The sequence below is a fragment of the Odocoileus virginianus genome, chromosome 23, assembly GCF_023699985.2.
Source record: "Odocoileus virginianus isolate 20LAN1187 ecotype Illinois chromosome 23, Ovbor_1.2, whole genome shotgun sequence".
Taxonomy (NCBI): domain Eukaryota; kingdom Metazoa; phylum Chordata; class Mammalia; order Artiodactyla; family Cervidae; genus Odocoileus; species Odocoileus virginianus.
The window spans coordinates 47,091,926-47,114,470 of record NC_069696.1 but is presented as its reverse complement, the minus strand read 5'-3'; the positions used below and the strand labels follow the sequence as shown (position 1 = coordinate 47,114,470).

General features: G+C 41.3%; 1 protein-coding gene across 1 annotated transcript in view; it reads right to left on the bottom strand.

Annotated features, from left to right (window-relative positions):
* The window catches only part of PAH (phenylalanine hydroxylase), an 82,348-nt gene that overhangs the window by 14,604 nt on the left and 45,199 nt on the right, over positions 1–22,545 (bottom strand). Inside the window, exons 5-7 of the mRNA XM_020880112.2 lie at positions 15,668–15,735; positions 3,867–4,063; positions 388–523 (exon numbers count right to left, since the gene is read on the bottom strand). Coding sequence (XP_020735771.2) covers positions 388–523; positions 3,867–4,063; positions 15,668–15,735 — 401 coding nt within the window. The remainder of the gene's footprint in view (positions 1–387; positions 524–3,866; positions 4,064–15,667; positions 15,736–22,545) is intronic.

Below are 22,545 nucleotides of genomic sequence, written 5' to 3'. Positions count from 1 at the left end.
TCCAACCTAGGCAAAGAGAGATGAGAATCATCTAGATGTGATCCAGGAATTAGGAAGTGTTGAGACAGCCTGGGTGTCCCTTGTTCCTATTCCAGTTTGGCATTTCTAGCTCTGACTTTTCTACAATCCCTTTGGAATTTGAATGTGAACTCTCATTCTCTCATCTGAACCTTTGATTCAGAAGATGCCTAAATCTCCAATCAGTACAGTCTATTTGGATGAGGGAAATCCCCAGAAGAGATGAAATTCCCTTGTTGCACTATCACCAAACAATGCAGGCAATGAGTCCTGTGGACCAGCCCACAGTGGGTCCCAGCCTTGTTCCTGGAGCCGGGTGAGATGGAACTCATTGTGGCTGGAAGCTGATAGCAAAAGGACAGTACTCACGGTTCTGGTGTATACATGGGCTTAGACCCATGTCTGATGTACTGAGTGCAGTGGAAGACTCGGAAAGCGAGGCCCCCCAAGAAATCCCGAGAAGAAAGCAGGCCAGCCACTGGTCGGAGGCGGAAACCAGTGCAACCTGGGAAGCAAAGGAGAAAAAAAACTCAGAGCCCGTCACAGGGAGCCGGAGGGGCCTGAAGACGGCTGGGGAGGAAAGCAGTACATTCAACTGGCCAAGAGCCCGGACGCTGACGCCCAGCAGACCTGACTTCAAATCTATGCCCTAGTACTTTCTAGCTGGGTGATCTGAGTCAGGTAACTTTACCTCTCTGAGCCTCGGTTGTCTCATGTGCAAAATGTGGGGAGATATTTCTTAGGATTATTCTGAGAATCAGAAGAGCTAATAAGTATAAAAGACTTAGAGCCTAGCACATGGAAATTTCCAATCAATTGAAACTTTCATTATTGTTTGTTAGGGTGGAACATTTATTCCTTCCTTCTCAGGTTTCCAGAGTAGCAGGGAATTTTCATTCCACTTCCCAGGAGGGAAGAATATGAAAAGACCACTTCTAGCTTTTCTGTAGTGCTTTCCATATAGCACATATAGGTCCACCCCATGAGGAACAGTGACTTCTCTGACTGAGGATTTGAGAAGAGGAAATGAATATTCTCAACTTAACCCTCTCTGCCCTTTCTCTCTTGACTGTCCACACAGGAACACATTCTTGTCTGCTCTTGGCCAGCCAATGGACTAGATACTGTGCCCGTGAATTAATTGGCAAGTTAGCTTACCTAATCCGGGGGTGAAACATTAGAAAGTCCATTTTGCCTACAATCTATACCACGTTCTTGAAGCAACTTCTATCAGTAATAAAGCTGACATTTTGATCACCCATCCTCTGGCTCTTGTATCTGTCTCTCAGTCTCCCTAATTTCAGACTTGAAAGGAGAATGGTAACGACCATGATCATGACAGTAATAGTTAACACTGTATAATACCCACCATGTGTCAGACACAGGTTTAAGTACTTTATATACATGAATTAATCCTCATTGTAACTCTAGGAGGTAGAGCTCTTATTCTCTGCACTTTACAGACAGGAGAGCTGAGAAGATGCAGTGATTAAAGCTCTGCCCAAGGGCACAGAGCTACCAGCACTCTGACTTCAGAGTTTGCTTTTATAATTGCTACTAGATGCTTCTCTTCTACTGCTCATGGGGTTCTCAAGGCAAGAATTCTGAAGTAGTTTGCCAGTGTCTTCTCCAATGGGCATCTGGTCCCATTGCTTCATGGCAAATAGATGGAGCAACAATGGAAACAGTGAGAGACTATTTTCTTGGGCTCCAAAATCACTGCAGATGGTGACTGCAGCCATGAAATTAAAAGAAGCTTGCTCCTTGGAATAAAAGCTATGACCAACCTAGACAGCATAATAAAAAGCAGAGACATTACTTTGCCAACAAAGGCCTGTCTAGTCAAAGTTATGATTTTTCCAGTAGTCGTGTATGGATGTGAGAGCTGGACTGTAAAGAAAGCTGAGTGCTGAAGAATTGATGCTTTTGAACTGGGGTGTTGGAGAAGACTCTTGAGAGTCCCTTGGACTGCAAGGAGATCCAACACGTCCATCCTAAAGGAAATCAGTCCCGGATATTCACTGGAAGGACTGATGCTGAAGCTGAAACTCCAATACTTTGGCCACCTGATGTGAAGAACTGACTCACTGGAAAAGACCCTGATGCTGGGAAAGATTGAAGGCAGGAGGAGAAGGGGATGACAGAGGATGAGATGGTTGGATGGCATCACCAACTCCATGGACAGGAGTTTGAGCAAACCCAGGAGTTGGTGATGGACAGGGAAGACTGGCGTGCTGCAGTCCATGGGGTCACAAAGAGTCAGACATGACTGAGTGACTGAATTGAACTGTAATTCTCTCCTAGGTACTGGTGCAGTATATAGTCCATTGGTTTCCCTGGTTGCTCAGATGGTAAAGAATTTGCCTGCAGTGCTGAAGATCCAGGTTCAATCCCAGGGTTGGGAAGATCCCCTGGAGGAGGGCATGGCAACCCACTCCAGTATTCTTGCCTGGAGAATCCCATGGACAGAGGAGCCTGGAGGGCTATAGCTCATGGGGTTGTAAAAACTCAGACACAACTAGAACGACTTAGCACATACTTCTCTCCCACCCCTACCTGCCACCCCACCAATTGGTGGCACGGTGGTAAAGAATCCAGCTGCCAATGCAGGAGACATGGGTTCAATCCCTGGGTCAGGAAGATCCCCTGGAAGAGGAAATGGCAACCCACTCCAGTATTCTTGCCTGGAAAATTCCATGGACAGAGGAGCCTGGTGGGCTACAGTCTTTGGGGTTGCAAAAGAGTCAGATATGACTGAGTGCACACACACACACACCCCTACAGTATTACTATTGTATTCTTCTTGTTATTGGCCATAGCAATGCAAGTAATTAGCCAAAGAATATCTTTAAGATTCCTTTGTCCCTCTGCTTCTGTGTCTTAGACCCTCAGGTTGAAGTCCATTTTGCTTGAGCCTGCTCCTCTCTTTATCTGAATAGTAAAGACCCTAAATAGAAGGGGTTCAAAAGGTCATCCAACTCACTCCCCATCTAGTCCAGCTCCCACTTCCCTCCCTGCCAGGAAGCTTCCCTGACTTCCTTCCCTAGAGCTGGCCACACCGTCTCTGCATAGCTCTGAGGCATAGAAAACTCTTCCTTCTATAACCCTGTGGTCTGACTCCTAATTTCCCACATTTTACCTAGCACATGGTAGGTGTTTAACATGTGTTGACTGTCTATCTTGGTTTTGCTGAGTCAACAGCTCCTGGCAGAACAGAAAATACTTTTCTCCCCTGAAATGATGGGCAGATCACTTCAATCACCTGTTTACCTACTGAGTTACTCAGATTCCAGTGCAGCCAAACTCAGTGAGCACCTACTATACATGAGCGCTAAGCTTTCATGTTCAATATTTTATTTTATTCTCATAGTTTCCCTATGAGAAAGACTAAATGGTGAATGGTCTCCATTTGGCAAATGACTAAACTCAGGAAGGTTCTCCCAACTAGAGAGGATCAAAACAAGATTTCAGAGACCAGATGAATAGACTTAGGGCTCAGATCTCTTGGCACAAATAGTGCATGTCTTACCCAAATGCACACTGCAGCCAACTCATAATATAGCAGGAGCTGTGGGGAGAACCCTGACTAGGCACCTTGGGCTTTGAGTATTAAAAAATCCTTTCAGGGATATAGGCATGGCAAAATCCACACCAGATGCCTTTTCTTGGGTGACAGTGTTCTACTGGTGGGGCCTGGCAGGGAGGCAGAGCCCAGCAGTGAAATACTCATCTTCCTGGAAGTATCAACTTGCCTGTATCAGCATGTACACACTCACACTTGCCTAAATTTCCTTCTCTGCCCCTTTCCACCCCCAGCCCCCGACCTTTTGACCCGGATGTGCACTTACTCTGCAGAAACTGAGAAACCTCTTCGAGCTGGGGAATGTTATCTTCGCGGAAGCCGCAATACTTTTCCAGAAGGGGGAAAATGTGGTTGTGCTCATAGCAAGCATGGGTCTTATACAAGGACTTCAGGGTCCTGAACACCGTCCCCCATGTTTTCTTTTCTTCCTCCGTGTATTCCACTTGAGGAATGGGCTGCCCGCTAGGAAACAGACATGAAATATTTGTCAGCAGCAGGGCAGGTGCAGAGGAGAGGGTGAAGGAGCTTGGGCAGAGCTCCTTCTCCGGAGCTCTGAGTCCATGGGTCCAGAGTCTATGAGCTGCCACCCCAGATGACAGTGGATTTCCTATTTCATAAGTTATTTGAAAGAGGAAAATTCCACTTCTTGACATAGGAAACATTCACGTGACTTGGTTAAGCAAGGACAGAGGCTTGCAACCTTACCCACTGCACCAAGGATTTCTTCTCATTTTGAGAAACCACTGGGCTTTTCTGCTCTCCTGTCTCCTACTCTTTACTCAGTGTGGAAATGCACTTACCTTCAGAAGCCTATAACATAAATGTGTAAAGTAGCAGGGATAGATAACAGGAGGGTGGGGCTGAGACAAGTGAAGAATACACCCTCTTTCTGAACAAACTCATCCAAGCTCAAGTAAAACAGGAATGTTTTGTATTGTCAACTAAAGCAACCATACCTGTAGGTTCAAGTGGATCTACTATATGCACCATGAGGTTGAGATCCCTTGTTGAGTGGGCATAAACTTGCTGGACTTGGTATTTCTTCCCCCAGGATGTTATAAGGATATTTAAATGTCTGCTAGGTATAAGATCTGCTCACCCAGCATCTGTTGCTATGATGTAGCAAAACTATGGAGAGCTTGCTAAAGTACATATGTTGGACCTACCCCTCATATCCTGGACCCGTGGGGAAGGGGAGAGCCCAGGCTTCTGGATTCCAATATACTCCCAGGTGACACTCTATTATCTGAGTTTCATTAGTTCAAAAGGTTCTTTTGAAAACCAGCTAAGAGTGAGCTGTGTTCTGAACAGCAAAAAAATGAAAACCAAACAAAGCTTGACTTCAAAGACCCGTGACTGTTCTCTGGGCTGCCGGCCTGTTTCCTAACAGGGTACACAATGTCTGGGACAAGGCAAGACTGTTTACCTTATAATTATGGATCATCTTCAGGCTCCAAACTAGGCCCCTCTTGCCCTTTCAGAGTTGTAGCTCTTCCAAAGACATTAAAGCAAAGTCACTGTTATGTTCCATGGAGTGATGGGCAGCGGGTAGGGGGGAAAGACCAATTTTTGCTTAAGAATGAAAAGCCCAGAGGGTTTATAATGGCGTAGGAACTGTGAAAAGAACACCACGTAAGACCTGGCTACAGAGGCACCATTGTTTCAGGGTTAAGTGCTGATGAAGGGAAAGAAGAGGCTTTGGAAAGGGACGGAGGTAAGTAGACAGCTTTGCTCTGCCATTGGCTGAGTGGCCTCAGGCAATTTAGTAAACCTCTCTCAGCCCTGCAGTCAGGACATGGGCTAATAACAAGCAACTCTTTGAAGGGTATGGTGGAGAGGTAAGTGAAATGCTATGTATAAAGTACCTAACACTGGTGCTGACAAACAATCCCATTGGATAGTTGGAAATTATCAACATAACAGATTCTCATTTAGAAAGCAAAGTCTCTGCTATAACAACAACACATTTTCAAGAGACGGCAACATACTAGGCAATGAGATATCCCCTCGGTTGACATTTGCCGTTCCAGGGTTCCATACGCATTCCCATTCTTCCAGTAAAGCCCCCTTCTCCCCTCTCAGTCTGCAGGTTCAAGTAAGAGGCGACTCCACCCCTCCTACCTTCAGAGGTGGGCATGTGACCAGGCCTGGCCAATTAGAGTGTCTCATTTCCCCGGCCACAGCGATTGGCTGAGAGATGGGCCCATTTCCTGATCAGAGCCAATGAGACTCAGTGAAAGAACTTTTGTTGATTCTGTTTTAAAGAGATAGAACCTCTAGCCAGATTGTGGTGTCAGCCTAGAGGGGCTGGGTCCACTTCCGAGAGAGAAGAGGCCAGTGCCTCAGAGCAAGGTCACTACAGAGGACCCCAGAGTCGGGAGGAAGGAAGGAGAATGAGATGCAGAGTCCTAGATCCACCTCAACTACTCTCTTTACACTTTGCACTTATAGGAGCCAATGAAACACCCCTTTTGTTTCAGTTCAGTTGTGGCTAAAAGATAAAAATTCTTATAGTACATTTAGCATATTCTTTGATAAAATTCTAAAGTCTAAGCCCCACCCCAGAAACATAATCAAACTCTATAGCAGCTGCCTTCTAAGTGGTTCTAGACACAACCCCTAGCTCCATCTTTGCCTTGGTACTTTGAATCTTTACTGTCATAGGACTCCTAGGTTCATGCATTCATCCAACAAATATTTATAGAACACCCATGATGTTCTGGGAATATTTATTGCTATTTAGTCACTAAATCATGTGACCTTGCTAGGCTCCTCTGTCTGTCCATGGTCTACTTAGGAATTAAATTCTGCACATTTGCTTCCATCTTCTGCTTCCACCAAGAGACCTAGGTTCCACAAGATCCTCAGTCTTTGACTATATCATCAATTATCTTATCAAACTATCATCTCATGAAGTAAAATAAACCAAGAATTTGAGGAAAATTATTAATTTGGCTTGAAATAAAAATTATCAATTGAGCTTGAAATAAGATTTCAGCCAATCGGAATCTCTCTTCAAAAAAAAAAAAAAAAAAACATTTTAAGGAGAAGATACTGGTTTTGAATTATTGCACCAACCAAAGATGGCATTCAAGATAGTCCAGCACCTATAGCCCAGGAAAGTATCAGCTTCCTCACTCAGTCTTATTTTACACCAAGTCCCCATACATGTGATCATTACCAAGGCAAATAATTTGGTGCCCCTAAACACAAGAGTAATTTGACAGTACCTCTTCAAACTGATGTTTTCAGACTTTTGGTAAATATTCTTAGGGTGGAGCCAGAGCATCACATGGTGGGTGGGCCAAGGAGAGGTTGCTGACAGGGTTTAGCAGCTTCCTGACTGCCGCCAGTAACTCAGTTCTGGGCCCAAATATACATCTTAGAACAAAAGCCCTGTTTCTAACCACACCTGCCCTCCTGTTCACTTTCCTCATTCTCTTGAGCTGATAAACTCCTACTCCATCTTCTGTTCCCAGTCTAAATGTCACTTCCTCTAACCAATCCCCCCAGTCACAATTAAAGTTCCCAATTATATGGCCTCGTGACACCTGTGTTTTGACTTTGGTCATACTGATTGCATTTATTGTTCTTTTTGTCATTGTCTGTCTTTCTCAATAATCCCCAGAGGACATGGAGTTTGTTGGTCTTGCTCTTGGCATGTGTCCTGGAACAGAGTAAACACACTGGATCAACTGATCCTGTGAGTCTATGACTCAAGGGGCAGGATTTTGACCTCCATGTGGGAGGATGACTGGGAAGGTGTTACAGGCCAGAATGTGGGGCTGTTGGCATGGAGGCTGGCAGAGCCCAAGGAAGAGGTCAAAACTGGGTCTTGAAAGGCATGATGATTTCTGGGGTAGGAGGAGGAGGCCAGAGGAGACTGAGACGAAGCTTGCAAGAGGAAGGAGGGAAACCTGCAGAGAGTAGAACAGAGTTTATTCTCCTTATTGACAGCAGTTCTGCTCCATCAAGACATCGTGAACTCTGAGTGAGCGAACACTGAACCGCTGCTCCTACGCGAAATGCAGGACCCAGATCACATTTTCAACTCATAATCCCAAACTTGTCTTGTGTGTGGCTTTGTTTAAAGACACCTTACTTAATGTATATGGTTGATTCATTCACACTGAACTCAGCCAGCAGCACTACAGCCCAGGACTGAAGGAAGCATATTGAACACACGTTTTCCCCATTAGGCATGTCAGAGCCATCCTGTACTCAAGACCACAAGACAGACTTTCAGCTCTATGCTGGAGGGCCATTTTAAACAACAAAATTACCAACCAAAAAAACAAAAAGTCGACAAACATGGTTCTAAAGAGACCGCAAAAAAAAAAAAAAAAAAATGTTTACAGTAGAAAAGCTGAAACAAGAAGGCAGTGTTGCCTTGTTTGACCTCAGTTGGAAACTGGTGCATCAGGAGATTCGCATTTTTCCTTGCTCTGCCCATGTCTGGAGATTAGTGTGGAAATGCCCTGAGTTTGTGGGGGTCCCAAATCAGTGTAAGCAAGTAACGTTCAAAGAATGAGAATCAACTGTAACAGATGCTGAGATAAAAGACAAAAGCAAAGAAGGAAGGGACAGAAAACATCATCAGAAGTTCAAAAGAGATGAGCAGAGATGAGGTCAGAAACAGGCTTTAAATTGGAAGACAAGTTCAAACCGTAATGAGACATATGACCTTCAGCACATCACTTAACCAATTGGGGTTTATCTATATGAGGTGATTCCCTGGTAGCTCAGCTGGTAAAGAATCTGCCTGCAATGTGGGAAACTTGGGTTTGATCCCTGGGTTAGGAAGATCCCCTGGAGAAGGGAATGGCAAACCACTTCAGCATTCTTGCCTGGAGAATGCCTTGAACAGAGGAGACTGGCAGGTTCGTGGGGTCGCATAGAGTTGGACATGGCTGAGCAACTTTCACTTCACTATTCAGTTCAGTCACTCAGTCACGTCCAACTCTTTGTGACCCCATGGGCTGGAGCATGCAAGACTTCCCTGTCCATCACCAACTCCTGGAGCTTGCTCAAACTCCTGTCCATCCCGTCAGTGATGCCATCCAACCATCTCACCCTGTTGTCCCCTTCTCCTCCTGCCTTCAATCTTTCCCAGCATCAGGGTCTTTTCCAAAGTACTGGAGTTTCAGCTTCAGGATCAGTCCTTCCAATAAATATTAAGGACTAATTTCCTTTATTATTGACTGGTTTGATCTCTGTGCTATCCAAGAGACTCTCAAGAGTCTTCTCTAACACTACAGTTCAGAAGCATCATTTCTTCAGTGCTCAGCTTTCTTTACGGTCCGACTCTCACATCCATACGACTAAGGGAAAAACCGTAGCTTTGACTAGATGGACCTTTGTTGGTAAAGCAATCTCTCTATCTTTTAATATGTTGTCTAGGTTTGTCATATCTTTTCTTCCAAAGAGCAAGTGTCTTTTGATTTCACTTCACTACATGAGGTGAGTTCACTACATGAAGTGAATTTCACTTCACTAAATCCTAAAAGATGATGCTGTGACTCAATATGTCAGCAAATTTGGAAAACTCAGCAGTGGCAACAGGACTAGAAAAGTTCAGTTTTCATTCCAATCCCAAAGAAAGGCAATGCCAAAGAATGCTCAAACTACCGCACAATTACACTCATCTCCCACGCTAGTAAAGTAATGCTCAAAATTCTCCAAGCCAGGCTTCAGCAATATGTGAACCGTGAACTTCCAGATGTTCAAGCTGGTTTTAGAAAAGGCAGAGGAACAAGAGATCAAATTGCCAACATCTGCTGGATCATGGAAAAAGCAAGAGAGTTCCAGAAAAACATCTATTTCTGCTTTATTGACTATGCCAAAGCCTTTGACTGTGTGGATCACAATAAACTGTGGAAAATTCTTCAAGAGATGGGAATACCAGACCACCTGATCTGCCTCTTGAGAAACCTCTATACAGGTCAGGAAGCAACAGTTAGAACTGGACATGGAACAACAGACTAGTTCCAAATAGGAAAAGGAGTACATCAAGGCTGTATATTGTCACCCTGCTTGTATAACTTATATGGCAGAGTACATCATGAGAAACGCTGGGCTGGAGGAAGCACAAGCTGGAATCAAGATTGTCAGGAGAAATATCAATAACCTCAGATATGCAGATGACACCACCCTTATGGCAGAAAGTGAAGAAGAGCCTCCTGATGAAAGTGAAAGAGGAGAGTGAAAAAGTTGGGTTAAAGCTCAACATTCAGAAAACTAAGATCATGGCATCCCGTCCCATCACTTCATGGCAAACAGATGGAAAAACAGTGGAAACAGTGGCTGACTTTATTTTTTGGGGGGCTCCAAAAAATCACCACTGCAGATGGTGATTGCAGCCATGAAATTAAAAGATGCTTACTCCTTGGAAGAAAAGTTATGACCAACCTTGACAGTATATTAAAAAGCAGAGCAATTACTTTGCCAAGAAAGGTCCATCTAATCAAGGCTATGGTTTTTCCAGTAGTCATGTATGGATGTGAGAGTTGGACTAAAAAGAAAGCTGAGTGCCAAAGAATTGATGCTTTTGAACTGTGGTGTTCAAGAAGACTCTTGAGAGTCCCTTGGACTGCAAAGAGATCCAACGAGTCCATCCTATAGGAAATCAGTCCTGGGTGTTCATTGGAAGGACTGATGTTGAAGCTGGAACTCCAATACTTTGGCCACCTGATGCGAAGAGCTGACTCATTTGAAAAGACCCTGATGCTGGGAAAGACTGAGGGCAGGAAGAGAAGGGGACGACAGAGGGTGAGATGGTTGAATGGCATCACTGACTCAATGGACATGGGTTTGGGTAGACTCTGGGAGTTGGTGATGGACAGGGAGGCCTGGCGTGCTGCGGTTCATGGGGTCACAGAGAGTCAGACACGACTGAGTGACTGAACTGAACATAAGGTGCAAAACTGCCTGAAAATATCTGGTGTGCCTTTGAGTACCAGCCATCTCTGGATTGTTTTCAGTAGCCAATTTAACTCAAGAGCATCCAGAATCATGAGGCATTCAACCAATTCCACACTTCTTCACCAGGTATGATATTTTTATGGAAAAGAGGTAGTTTGAGTTTCTCCCTCTCAAGTCCCAACAGCCAAGAAGGAGTGAGTGCACCCCATAAGCAGCTCCTGGGACATCTGGAGAAGCATGGTCTCCTGACTTGGAGAGTCCCCAGACACTCAAGGAAGTGGTTGAGAACGACTTTGTGGTTAAAAAAGCCTGAGTTCATGGTGTATGATTTTTTTAATATGTTGTTGTATTCTGTTTGCTAGAATTTTGTTAAGGATTTTTGCATCTATGTTCATCAGTGATATTGGCCTGTAGTTTTCTTTTTTTGTGGCATCTTTGTCTGGTTTTGGCATTAGGGTGATGGTGGCCTCATAGAATGAGTTTGGAAGTTTACCTTCTGCAATTTTCTGGAAGAGTTTGAGTAAGATAGGTGTTAGCGCTTCTCTAAATTTTTGGTAGAATTCAGCTGTGAAGCCATCTGGTCCTGGGCTTTTGTTTGCTGGAAGATTTCTGATTACAGTTTTGATTTCCTTGCTTGTGATGGGTCTGTTAAGATCTTCTATTTCTTCCTGGTTCAGTTGTGGAAAGTTATACTTTTCTACGAATTTGTCCATTTCTTCCAAGTTGTCCATTTTATTGGCATACAGGTGCTGGTAGTAGTCTCTTATGATCCTTTGTATTTCAGTGTTGTCTGTTGTGATCTCTCCATTTTCGTTTCTAATTTTGTTAATTTGGTTCTTCTCCCTTTGTTTCTTAATGAGTCTTGCTAATGGTTTGTCAATTTTGTTTATTTTTTCAAAAAACCAGCTTTTAGCTTTGTTCATTTTTGCTATGGTCTCTTTAGTTTCTTTTGCATTTATTTCTGCCCTAAGTTTTAAGATTTCTTTCCTTCTACTAACCCTGGGGTTCTTCATTTCTTCCTTCTCAAGTTGCTTTAGGTGTAGAGTTAGGTTATTTATTTGACTTTTTTCTTGTTTCTTGAGGTAAGGCTGTAATGCTATGAACCTTCCCCTTAGCACTGCTTTTACAGTGTCCCATAGGTTTTGGGTTGTTGTGTTTTCATTTTCATTCATTTCTATGCATATTTTGATTTCTTTTTTTTATTTATTCTATGATTTGTTGGTTATTCAGAAGTGTGTTATTTAGCCTCCATATGTTTGAATTTTTAACAATTTTTTTTCCTGTAATTGAGATCTAATCTTACTGCACTGTGGTCAGAAAAGATGACTGGAATGATTTCAATTTTTTTGAATTTACCAAGGCTAGATTTATGGCCCAGGATGTGATCTATTCTGGAGAAGGTTCCATGTGCACTTGAGAAAAAGGTGAAGTTGATTGTTTTGGGGTGAAATGTCCTATAGATATCAATTAGGTCTAGCTGGTCCATGTGTCATTTAAAGTTTGTGTTTCCTTGTTAATTTTCTGTTTAGTTGATCTATCCATAGTTGTGAGTGGGGTATTAAAGTCTCCCACTATTATTGTGTTACTATTAATTTCCTCTTTCATACTCATTAGCATTTGCCTTACCCAGGAATGCAAGGATCCTTTAATATCCACAAATCAATCAATGTAATACACCACATTAACAAATTGAAAGATAAAAACCATATGATTATCTCAATAGATGCAGAAAAAGCCTTTGACAAAATTCAACACCCATTTATGATTAAAACTCTCCAGAAAGCAGGAATAGAAGGAACATACCTCAACATAATAAAAGCTATATATGACAAACCCACAGCAAGCATTACCATCAATGATGAAAAATTGAAAGCATTTCCCCTAAAATCAGGAACAAGACAAGGGTGCCCACTCTCACCACTACTATTCAACATAGTTTTGGAAGTTTTGGCCAAAGCAATCAGAGCAGAAAAAGAAGTAAAAGGAATCCAGATAGGAAAAGAAGAAGTGAAACTCTTGCTGTTGGCAGATGACATGATCCTCTACATAGAAAACCCTAAAGACTCTACCAGAAAATTACTAGAGCTAATCAATGAATATAGTGAAGTTGCAGGATATAAAATTAACACACAGAAATCTCTTGCATTCCCATACACTAACAATGAGAAAACAGAAAGAGAAATTAAGGAAACAATACCATTCACCATTGCAACAAAAAGAATAAAATACTTAGGAGTATATCTACCTAAAGAAATGAAAGACCTATACATAGAAAACTATAAAACACTGATGAAAGAAATCAAAGAGGACACAAACAGATGGAGAAACATACCGTGTTCATGGATTGGAAGAATCAATATTGTCAAAATGGCAATACTACCCAAAGCAATCTATAGATTCAATGCAATCCCTATTAAGCTACCAACAGTATTTTTCACAGAACTAGAACAAATAATTTCACAATTTGTATGGAAATACAAAAAACCTCGAATAGTCATCAAGACAGTATGGTACTGGCACAAAGACAGAAATATAGATCAATGGAACAAAATAGAAAGCCCAGAGATAAATCCATGAACCTATGGACACCTTATCTTCAACAAAGGAGGCAAGGATATACAATGGAAAAAAGACAACCTCTTTAACAAGTGGTGCTGGGAAAACTGGTCAACCACCTGTAAAAGAATGAAACTAGAACACTTTCTAACACCATACACAAAAATAAACTCAAAATGGATTAAAGATCTAAATGTAAGAACAGAAACTATAAAACTCCTAGAGGAGAACATAGGCAAAACACTCTCTGACATAAATCACAGCAGGATCCTCTATGACCCACCTCCAAGAATATTGGAAATAAAAGCAAAAATAAACAAATGGGACCTAATGAAACTTAAAAGCTTTGCACAACAAAGGAAATTATAAGCAAGGTGAAAAGACAGCCCTCAGATTGGGAGAAAATAATAGCAAATGAAGCAACAGACAAAGGATTAATCTCAAAAATATACAAGCAACTCCTGCAGCTCAATTCCAGAAAAATAAATGGCCCAATCAAAAAATGGGCCAAAGAACTAAACAGACATTTCTCCAAAGAAGACATACAGATGGCTAACAAACATATGAAAAGATGCTCAACATCACTCATTATCAGAGAAATGCAAATCAAAACCACAGTGAGGTACCATTACACGCCAGTCAGGATGGCTGCTATCCAAAAGTCTACAAGCAGTAAATGCTGGAGAGGGTGTGGAGAAAAGGGAACCCTCTCACACTGTTGGTGGGAATGCAAACTAGTACAGCCGCTATGGAGAATAGTGTGGAGATTTCTTAAAAAGCTGGAAATAGAACTGCCATATGACCCAGCAATCCCACTCCTGGGCATACACACCAAGGAAACCAGATCTGAAAGAGACACGTGCACCCCAATGTTCACGCAGCACTGTTTATAATAGCCAGGACATGGAAGCAACCTAGATGCCCATCAGCAGACGAATGGATAAGGAAGCTGTGGTACATATACACCATGGAATCTGACTCAGCCATTAAAAAGAATACATTTGAATCAGTTCTAATGAGATGGATAAAACTGGAGCCCATTATACAGAGTGAAGTAAGCCAGAAAGATAAAGAACATTACAGCATACTAACACATATATATGGAAAGATGGTAATGATAACCCTATATGCAAAACAGAAAAAGAGACACAGATGTACAGAACAGACTTTTGGACTCTGTGGGAGAAGGCAAGGGTGGGATGTTTCGAGAGAACAGCATTGAAACATGTATATTATCTAGGGTGAAACAGATCACCAGCCCAGGTTTGATGCATGAGACAAGTGCTCGGGCCTGGTGCACTGGGAAGACCCAGAGGAATCGGGTGGAAAGGGAGGTGGGAGGGGGGATCGGGATGGGGAATACATGTAAAACCATGGCTGATTCATGTCAATGTATGACAAAACCCACTACAATATTGTGGAGTGGTTGGCCTCCAGCTGGTAAAAATAAATGAAAAAAAAAAAAAAGCCTGAGTTCAAAACCAGACTCTGCCACCTTTCAGTTCTATGACTTTGGCAAGTTATTTACTAGGATGTTCTAAAGCTTTAGTTTTTCCATCTGAAAAATGGGGAGTTATATTAAGACTAAATGAAATTATGTACATTAAGCATTTAACAAAGCCTTGGACATAGCAAAGAGATTAAACATGACCTGTTATTATTGACTATCTGAAGAAGGGCTCTTGTCTGTACCTGATGTGCCCACCTGACCATGATGGGACAGGGGAGACAGGTCACCACATTCTGTGATTCCTGCTTGCCACAAGCCAAAGTCCAGCTGGGTCTAGACATGACTAAGGTCAGCACTGTTCTGGATCCTTCTACTACCAGGACTCATTCAGATAAAGGAATTTTCTCATTTTCTCTGGAAGCCTTTCCCTTGTGAAGGTCATTTTTATTCCATGTATAGAATGTGAGCATCTCCTTTATCTCCCCCATAGTCTAGCAAAGCTGTTAAAGTCCCATCACCTCAGTGTTCTAAACCCTGTATGTTTCTTCTTGAGCACGCCTTTTCTCACACCCTTAACTCAGGAATGGAGCTCAGGTCTCCAAACTCTAAGTTTCTCATGGGAGCATTTCTGTAGTTCCCAAGAACTCAAAATAGCAAAACAATTCTCTTCCCAAATAACATTTGATATTTGCATTTTCCTCTGGCTAAAATCTGGTGGAATCCCAGAGAGAAAAAAATAAACTCATTCTAAAATTGGTCTTCGCATCTGGGTCAGATCAGATAAAAGTAGAACCCTGAGGCCTGGCTCTCCTGAAACCTCCAATGATTCACTAATTCAGTAAAGCAGCCAACTCCTTGAATGTAAATATTTCTTTCTCCTTCTTCCGGGTTTAATGCAGAAACATCAGAGGCTCTTTTATTCAGGACTGAGGCCTGTCATAATTAATGTCAAACGTCACTGCGTAATTATACAACAAAGTTTGGGAGAGAGCTGGGCCCTGGTGCAGGGGGTAATATTGTTTTATTGGTGATTTTTTTAATGTGTGTTACTAAAGGGAGGGTTTAAACATACACAAACAAGCACAGAGGGACGGATTCTCCAAGGTGGTATTTTCCAACTTTGGGCAAAGCAGACTTACTGTCTATAGTTGTAGGCAATGTCAGCGAATTGCTTCCGTCTTGCTCGGTATACAGGATCTTTAAATCCCTAGGAAGAAAGGAGACACTTGATTTCTTCAGGCTTTGAAACCTGGCCTATCTACACATGCTTTGAATGGGGGCCTTTGACCACTGACAGTTCATTTTGCCTTCCCCTGATTATACTCTGAAAATAAAATCTCAGTTAATCTGAGCATAAATTGTCCCACAAGATATCATGAGTGACACATTACTAGCCACACTTTCAATGCAATGTGAGCTCTGCCTTGGGATTCCTAAGCGCAAATGGTGTCTGGGTTTTAAAGAAATCTCATCTATAGCATTTCAAATCTATAAATATGCTAAACTAGGCAGAGTTCTTAGGATAAATGTCTATGAAGAAGATATACAATAGCCACTCAACTCCTGACCAATGGTATGAGTCCAGCACTGCCTCCTAACTTCTTAATAGACTAACAGGTAAACGCTTACTGGTATTGCAATTTTTAAAAATACCATTTATTCAGTGTCTATTATGTGTCAGTCTGTGCATGCTAGGAACTTGTAACTCTCACAAGAAATAGGTAAGGTAAACCAGTGTGATGATCCCTTTCTTTTCAGAATAAATGGTGGTTCAGAGAAGAGCAATCCAGTAAAGATAAATCACGACTTGAATCACTCAGCTCCATACTCTCTTCACTTCACTTCAGGAAATGTCAGCCTTTACAACTTGGCAGGGGCCTGACTAACTAAGATTCTGCCCCAGGGCATAAAAAGGATGATACTAGTTTCTCCTCTGAGGCTGACTTGCAGGCAGCCTTTCTCCAACTATTTGTAAACATTTCTGAGTGAAAAGAGGCCAAGAGTGTCTTTCAGTGTTGGGGTTTGGGGAAGGTCACATCCTAGAGTTGGAGATGATCCCAATTGGTTAAAAGGACATTTTCCTTATGTTTTCTTCTTGGAGTTTCATCATTTCAGGTCTTAATTTAATGCAGTTCAAGTTTATTTTTTGAGTGGTGTAAGACAGGAGTCTAATTTCATTCTTTTGCCTATGAATATCCAGTTTTCCCAACACCATCTACAGAAGAGACTACCCTTTCCCCATTGCGTATTCTTCACTCCCTTATCAAATACTAGTTGACTATATGTGCATGAGTCTATTTCCAGGCTCTTAATCTGTTCCATTAGTTCATCTGTCTGTTTTTATGCCCATACTAAAATGTCTTGATTGCTATAGCTTTGTAATATAGCTTGAAATCAGGGCATGTAATTCCTCTAGCTTTGTTCTTTCTCAGAATTGCTCCTTGATCTTGGCCTAGAAAATGAATTTTTTTCATATGATACCAAAAGCACAAGCAACAAAAGCAAAAGTAAATAAGTGGGACTGCATCAAACAGAAAAGCTTCTGCACAGCAAAAGAAGCAATTAACCACATGAAAAGGCAATCAATAAAACAGGAGAAAATATTTGCAAACTCTTCATCAGCTAAGGAATTAATATCCAAAACATACAAGAAACTCAAACAACTCAATAGACAAAAATCAAATAGTCTGATTTAAAAATAGGCAGAGGATCAGAACAGCCATTTTTCCAAAGAAGACATACAAATGGTCAACAGGTACATGAAGAGATGCTCAACATCACTAATCATCAGTAAGATGAAACTAAAATCACAATGAGCTATCACTTCATATCTGTTAGAATAGCTATTATCAAAAAGAGGAGTGTTGGCAAGAATGTGGAGAAAGGGAACCCTTTGTGTACTATTGATGGGAATGTAAACTGGTATAACTACTTTGGAAAATAGTATGGAGGTTCCTCAAAAAATTAAAAATAGAACTACCATATGATCCAGCGATCCTACTTGTACGTATATATCCAAAGGAAGTAAAATCACTCTTAGAGAGGTACCGGCACCTCTATGACCACTGCATCTCCATTCAAACAGTAAAGATACAGAAATAAACTAAGTGTTTGCTGACAGATAAATGGATAAAGAAAATGTGGTACATATATACAATGGGATATTGTTCATCCATAAAAGAGAAGGAAAAACCTTCTGACAACATGGTGGAACTTGAGAGCATTTTACTAAGTGAAACAAGGTAGAGAAAGACCAAGAACTGTATGGCATCACTTATATGTGGAATCTAAAAAGGCCAAATTCATAGGCAGAAAGCAGACTGGTGGTTGCCAGAGAATGGAGAGTGGGAGAAACAGGGAGATATTAGTTAAAGGGTCAAACTTAAAGTTACAAGATGAACAAATTCTAGGGATCTAATATACAGGATGATGACTATAGTTAAAGTACTACTCTTTATACTTGAAAGTTGATAAGAGAGTAGATCTTCAATGTTTTCACCACAGGAAAAGAGTGGTAATTATGGGAGAAGATAGAGATGTTAACTAACATTATAATACATATAGTAATCACATATGGCAATCATTTTACAATATACACACATATCAAATCAGCATGTTGTAAGTCCAAACTTACATGATGCTGTATGTCAATTATATTTCAAAAAAGCTAGAAAAAAGGTCGTTTTCCAAAAAAATTTTGATTGTAATCTGTATTTTAGTTAAACAAGATAATCACTGTCATCACTCTAGAACTTGCTTTGTTCCCTCCAAGCATCTACCAATAAACCATACCATCCAACACTTCAGCTTGCAATTTCTGTGTCCCACCATCCCTCCAAACCAAGGCATTAATGAATCAACAACAAAGGTTTATGCCATGGAGAGTAATATTTAATGATTCTTTTTAAAGGATAAGTACACCCTGACTTTCAGATATTGTTTTCTGCCTCACTTGATTGGTTGGCTGGTTATTGTGTTCATTTGTTTTATAAAACCCAACTCCACCAGTAATTCCAAAGAACCAGGGGTCCATGTATATAATGTAGTTTCACCTGAGTATCCATAGCATATAGAGTCTGGTTGGCATAATGAAAGAAACACCAATACTTGTTAAAATAGAGAAGGAAGAAAAGGATAAGGGGGAGGGAGGGGTAAATAGCGGGGGAGAGGAAGGAAGGGCAGAAAGGAGTTCCCTAGTTTGTTTCCTTGGATATTTATGTTTTATTGAGAAAAAGAAAAAGCTAAATGTTTCACACTGAAAAAGTAAAGTAAAAATTCCATATTATTTAGTATTTACTCCAAAACTAAGTCTCAAATTAAGCAATTATTCAGCTTAGATAATTGTTCATTTATCCATAACATAGTTATTACAATGTATAACTATAGTGTTTTCCCTTAAGCACTGAATGATTTTAAATCATTAACTACAGTCAGGAAAGCTTAGGAATCTGAAAACCTAAAACTACTGCTGGACCCAGTTCTTCTGGATGAAAGTAAGTTGCTTTGGGACAATGCAGTAAGAAAACTGGACACTATTGGTCTTCCCTGGCAGTGCACTGGTTAAGACTCCACACTTTCAATGCAGGGGCCGTGGGGTCAATCCCCGGTCAGGGAAAGTCCCACATGCCCTGTGTTGTGTCCAAAAATAAATAAATAAAAATAAATCAAAGAAAATTGGACTCTTATCATTTTATTTCCAAGCAGCACTAACAAACACTTTGAGGAACCTGTCTACTGGGCTAAATGAAGAACATATCTCCAAACTTAAAGACTCAAAATTTAACCTTAATATTTGTCAGTCATTAATGCTTGACTTACAGTCATCCTCACTACAAGTCCTATTTAATGGTCATGGCTTTTCCCTGTCCCCATAGGATTTGCACTTGTAAAGTTGCCTTGGAGAATATCTATTTTTATATTTTGATGTAGATATACAGAAAGTGAAGCCCATAGACCCATTTGCCGAGGGGCCCTTAACTGCATGAAACAGCACTTCCACTTGGGTTTTCTGGTCCTAGCCAGGTGGTGAGATGTGGTTTGAAGTCTGAGATAGTTATCCAGGGAGAGGAGTGAAGAATTCAAATTCGCTTAACCGGTGGATTGCCACTAATTTGTCTTACCATTTGGCTCATTTTTCTTTTACCTTCAATGTATTTTGTCTAGGTAGTTTAAAGATTTTTCCACCAATAAAAAAAAATAAAAACTTAACATAAAATTGTATCTCCAATAGGTAGCAACTATGTCAGAGGGATTATTTAAATAGAATAAAAACAATGATAGAATAAATACACCCAAATTCAATCAATGGTATGAGATGGGAACCCTTATTTTTCCGTGCCATTTAGGCTTCTAAATGTATTTTTAATGTGTAAAAATACACAATTTTTTTTTTTACTGTGAATGTGGGTTTCTTTTTCCCTCCTCTTTTTTTTTTTTTTGCAGTTGGGTTTATTTTATTGTTTCATTTTTATTTATTTATTTGAGGTATAATTGATTTACAATATCATGTTAATTTCAGGTATACGGCACAGTGATTCATTTATATATATGTATAACTGAATACATATACATACATATATCTTTTTCAGATTTTCCCCTTATAGGTTATTATAAAATATTAAGTATAGCTCCCTGTGCTATATAGTGAGTGAGTGAGTGAGTGAGTGAGTGAAGTCGCTCAGTCATGTGTGACTCTTTGCGACCCTGTGGATTGTAGCCTACCAGGCTCCTCCATCCATGGGATTCTCCAGGCAAGAATACTGGAGCAGGTTGCCATTTCCTTCTCCAGGGGATCTTCCCGACCCAGGGATCGAACCCAGGTCTCCCGCATTGGAGGCAGATGCTTTAACCTCTGAGTCACCAGGGAAGCCCATCTATTTTATATATAGCAATGTGTATATATCAATCTCTGGTGGCTCAGTGGTAAAGAATCTGCCTGCCATTGCAGGAGACACAGGTTCAATCCCTGGGTCAGGAAGATCCCATGGAGAAGGAAATGGCAACCCACTCTAGTTGCCTGGGAAATCACATGGACAGAGGAGATTGGTGGGCTACAGTCACAAAAGAGAGAGGTCATCACAAAAGAGCTGGATGCAATGTAGTGACTAAACGACAAAAACATATGTTAATCCCAGCTTGAAAATTTCTCTTGGCATGCATGCTCAATCACTTCAGTTGTGTCCAACTCTTTGCAACCATATGGGCTATAGCCCATCAGGCTCCTCTGTCCACAGGATTCACCAGGCAAGAACACTGGAGTGGATTGCCATGCCCTCCTCCAGGGGATCTTCCTGACCCAGGGATTGAACCAGCGTCTCCTACACTGCAGGCGAATTCTTTACTGCTGAGCCACTGGGGAAGCCCAATTTATCTCTACCCCTTTTATAATTAGAAAAAAAGGAAAATAATATTAAAAACCCACCTCAAATCATTATGGGAATGGACAGAAGATTGATACAGTGAGCTATATCAACACACCCAAATATAATATTATATTTTATATTGCATAATATTTTATATGCTATTATATGTCATTTATATAATTATGTATACTATTATTTTATAAAGATTTTCTATATGGGAAGTTTTCTAACTATGGCCTTTTCCAACTTCAAGTTTCTTAGAAGATCATTATCAATGTACAAAGGAACCCTGCCAACTAGGCAGCACAGACTTTAGTTCTGTTACCAGCAAAAGAGATATGCAGCCTCGGAGCCCACCTCTCGGGCATTTGGCCTTGCATCCCCTGGCTGCCAGGTGGCCACAGGGCCCTGTGACCACACGGAAGACACTCTGAATTAAGCTACAGTTGGTGATGACTAATCATCCCATCTCAATTTAGACTAATAGCAGCAATTTCGGTAGGACTGCATATCATTTATTTATAATCACCCTGTCTCAATTAAGCTAATAGCAGCAATTTTGGTTGCACTGCATGTAACCAAGTATGTTTTGACAGGAAAATATATTGTTGGTAAAGGAGTGGTGGGGGGAGGCGGAGGAGAGGCATAGTGGATGGGAAGATGGTGAGAGAAGTCTACAGGATGCAAGGTTGCAACATCACCCGCAGTCCACCTGGAATCTCTCACCGTAATCTCAGCAAATTTTTTACTTGGGGTGTTGAACAGTATGATTTTGCTTCAGCAGCGTTGACTTATAGGAAGACTGAGTGCGTGCTAAGTCACTTCAGTCATGTCTGACTGTTTGCGACCCTGTGGAACGCAGCCTGCCAGGTTCCTCTCTTCCATGGGATTCTCCAGTCAAGAAGGTTGGAGGAGGTTGCATGCCCTCCTCCAGGGGATCTTCCCAACCCAGGGATCAAACATTTGTCTCTGGAATTGCAGGCAGACTATTTACCGCTGAGTTACCAGGGAAGCCCTTACAGATTAGTAAGTTGCAAAACACTTATTTTATGATCAAGTTGCGGATGACTTCTGTCCAATAGAAAACACTCGTGGTTGTGACTTTGTTGTTTTATAGGACATTAATCACATGTACCCATCTTTGTAATCTCATTCCAGCATCCCATTTTTCAGTGACCATGTATGTTTTCGTCTCATAACTTCCTTTGCACTGTCCTTGTCATCTTATTGTTTTCCGTACTCCGGAGTCCATAGGTCTTGGAGAGATGCTCACTATCTACCTATATGACAGTTGTTTTTAACTTTTTAAAAGTTATGCTTTGACAAAGCAGCTTAGTAGAAGCACAAGGAGTCTTTGATGACTCAACTCTCTGACTAATCCTTAAAACAGATCTTGACAGGACCCTGGGGTGGAGAAGGTTGGATGGGCAAAGGAAAAGGGAAAGAGAAGTATTGGAAAGATAGTCCTGCTTTCAGGAAAGAGCAAGGCTCTTCTTGGAGAGCAGGGAAACTCAGCACCTATGTTCTGGAAAGATTGAAAAGCAATTTGAGAGATTTAAATCAAGAAGTAGAAAGAGACACAGAAAAGCAGTTGTATCAGCTAAAATTTTCCCCACCAGAAAGCCTCCCCTCATGCAGACCTTCAGTTTAGAAGC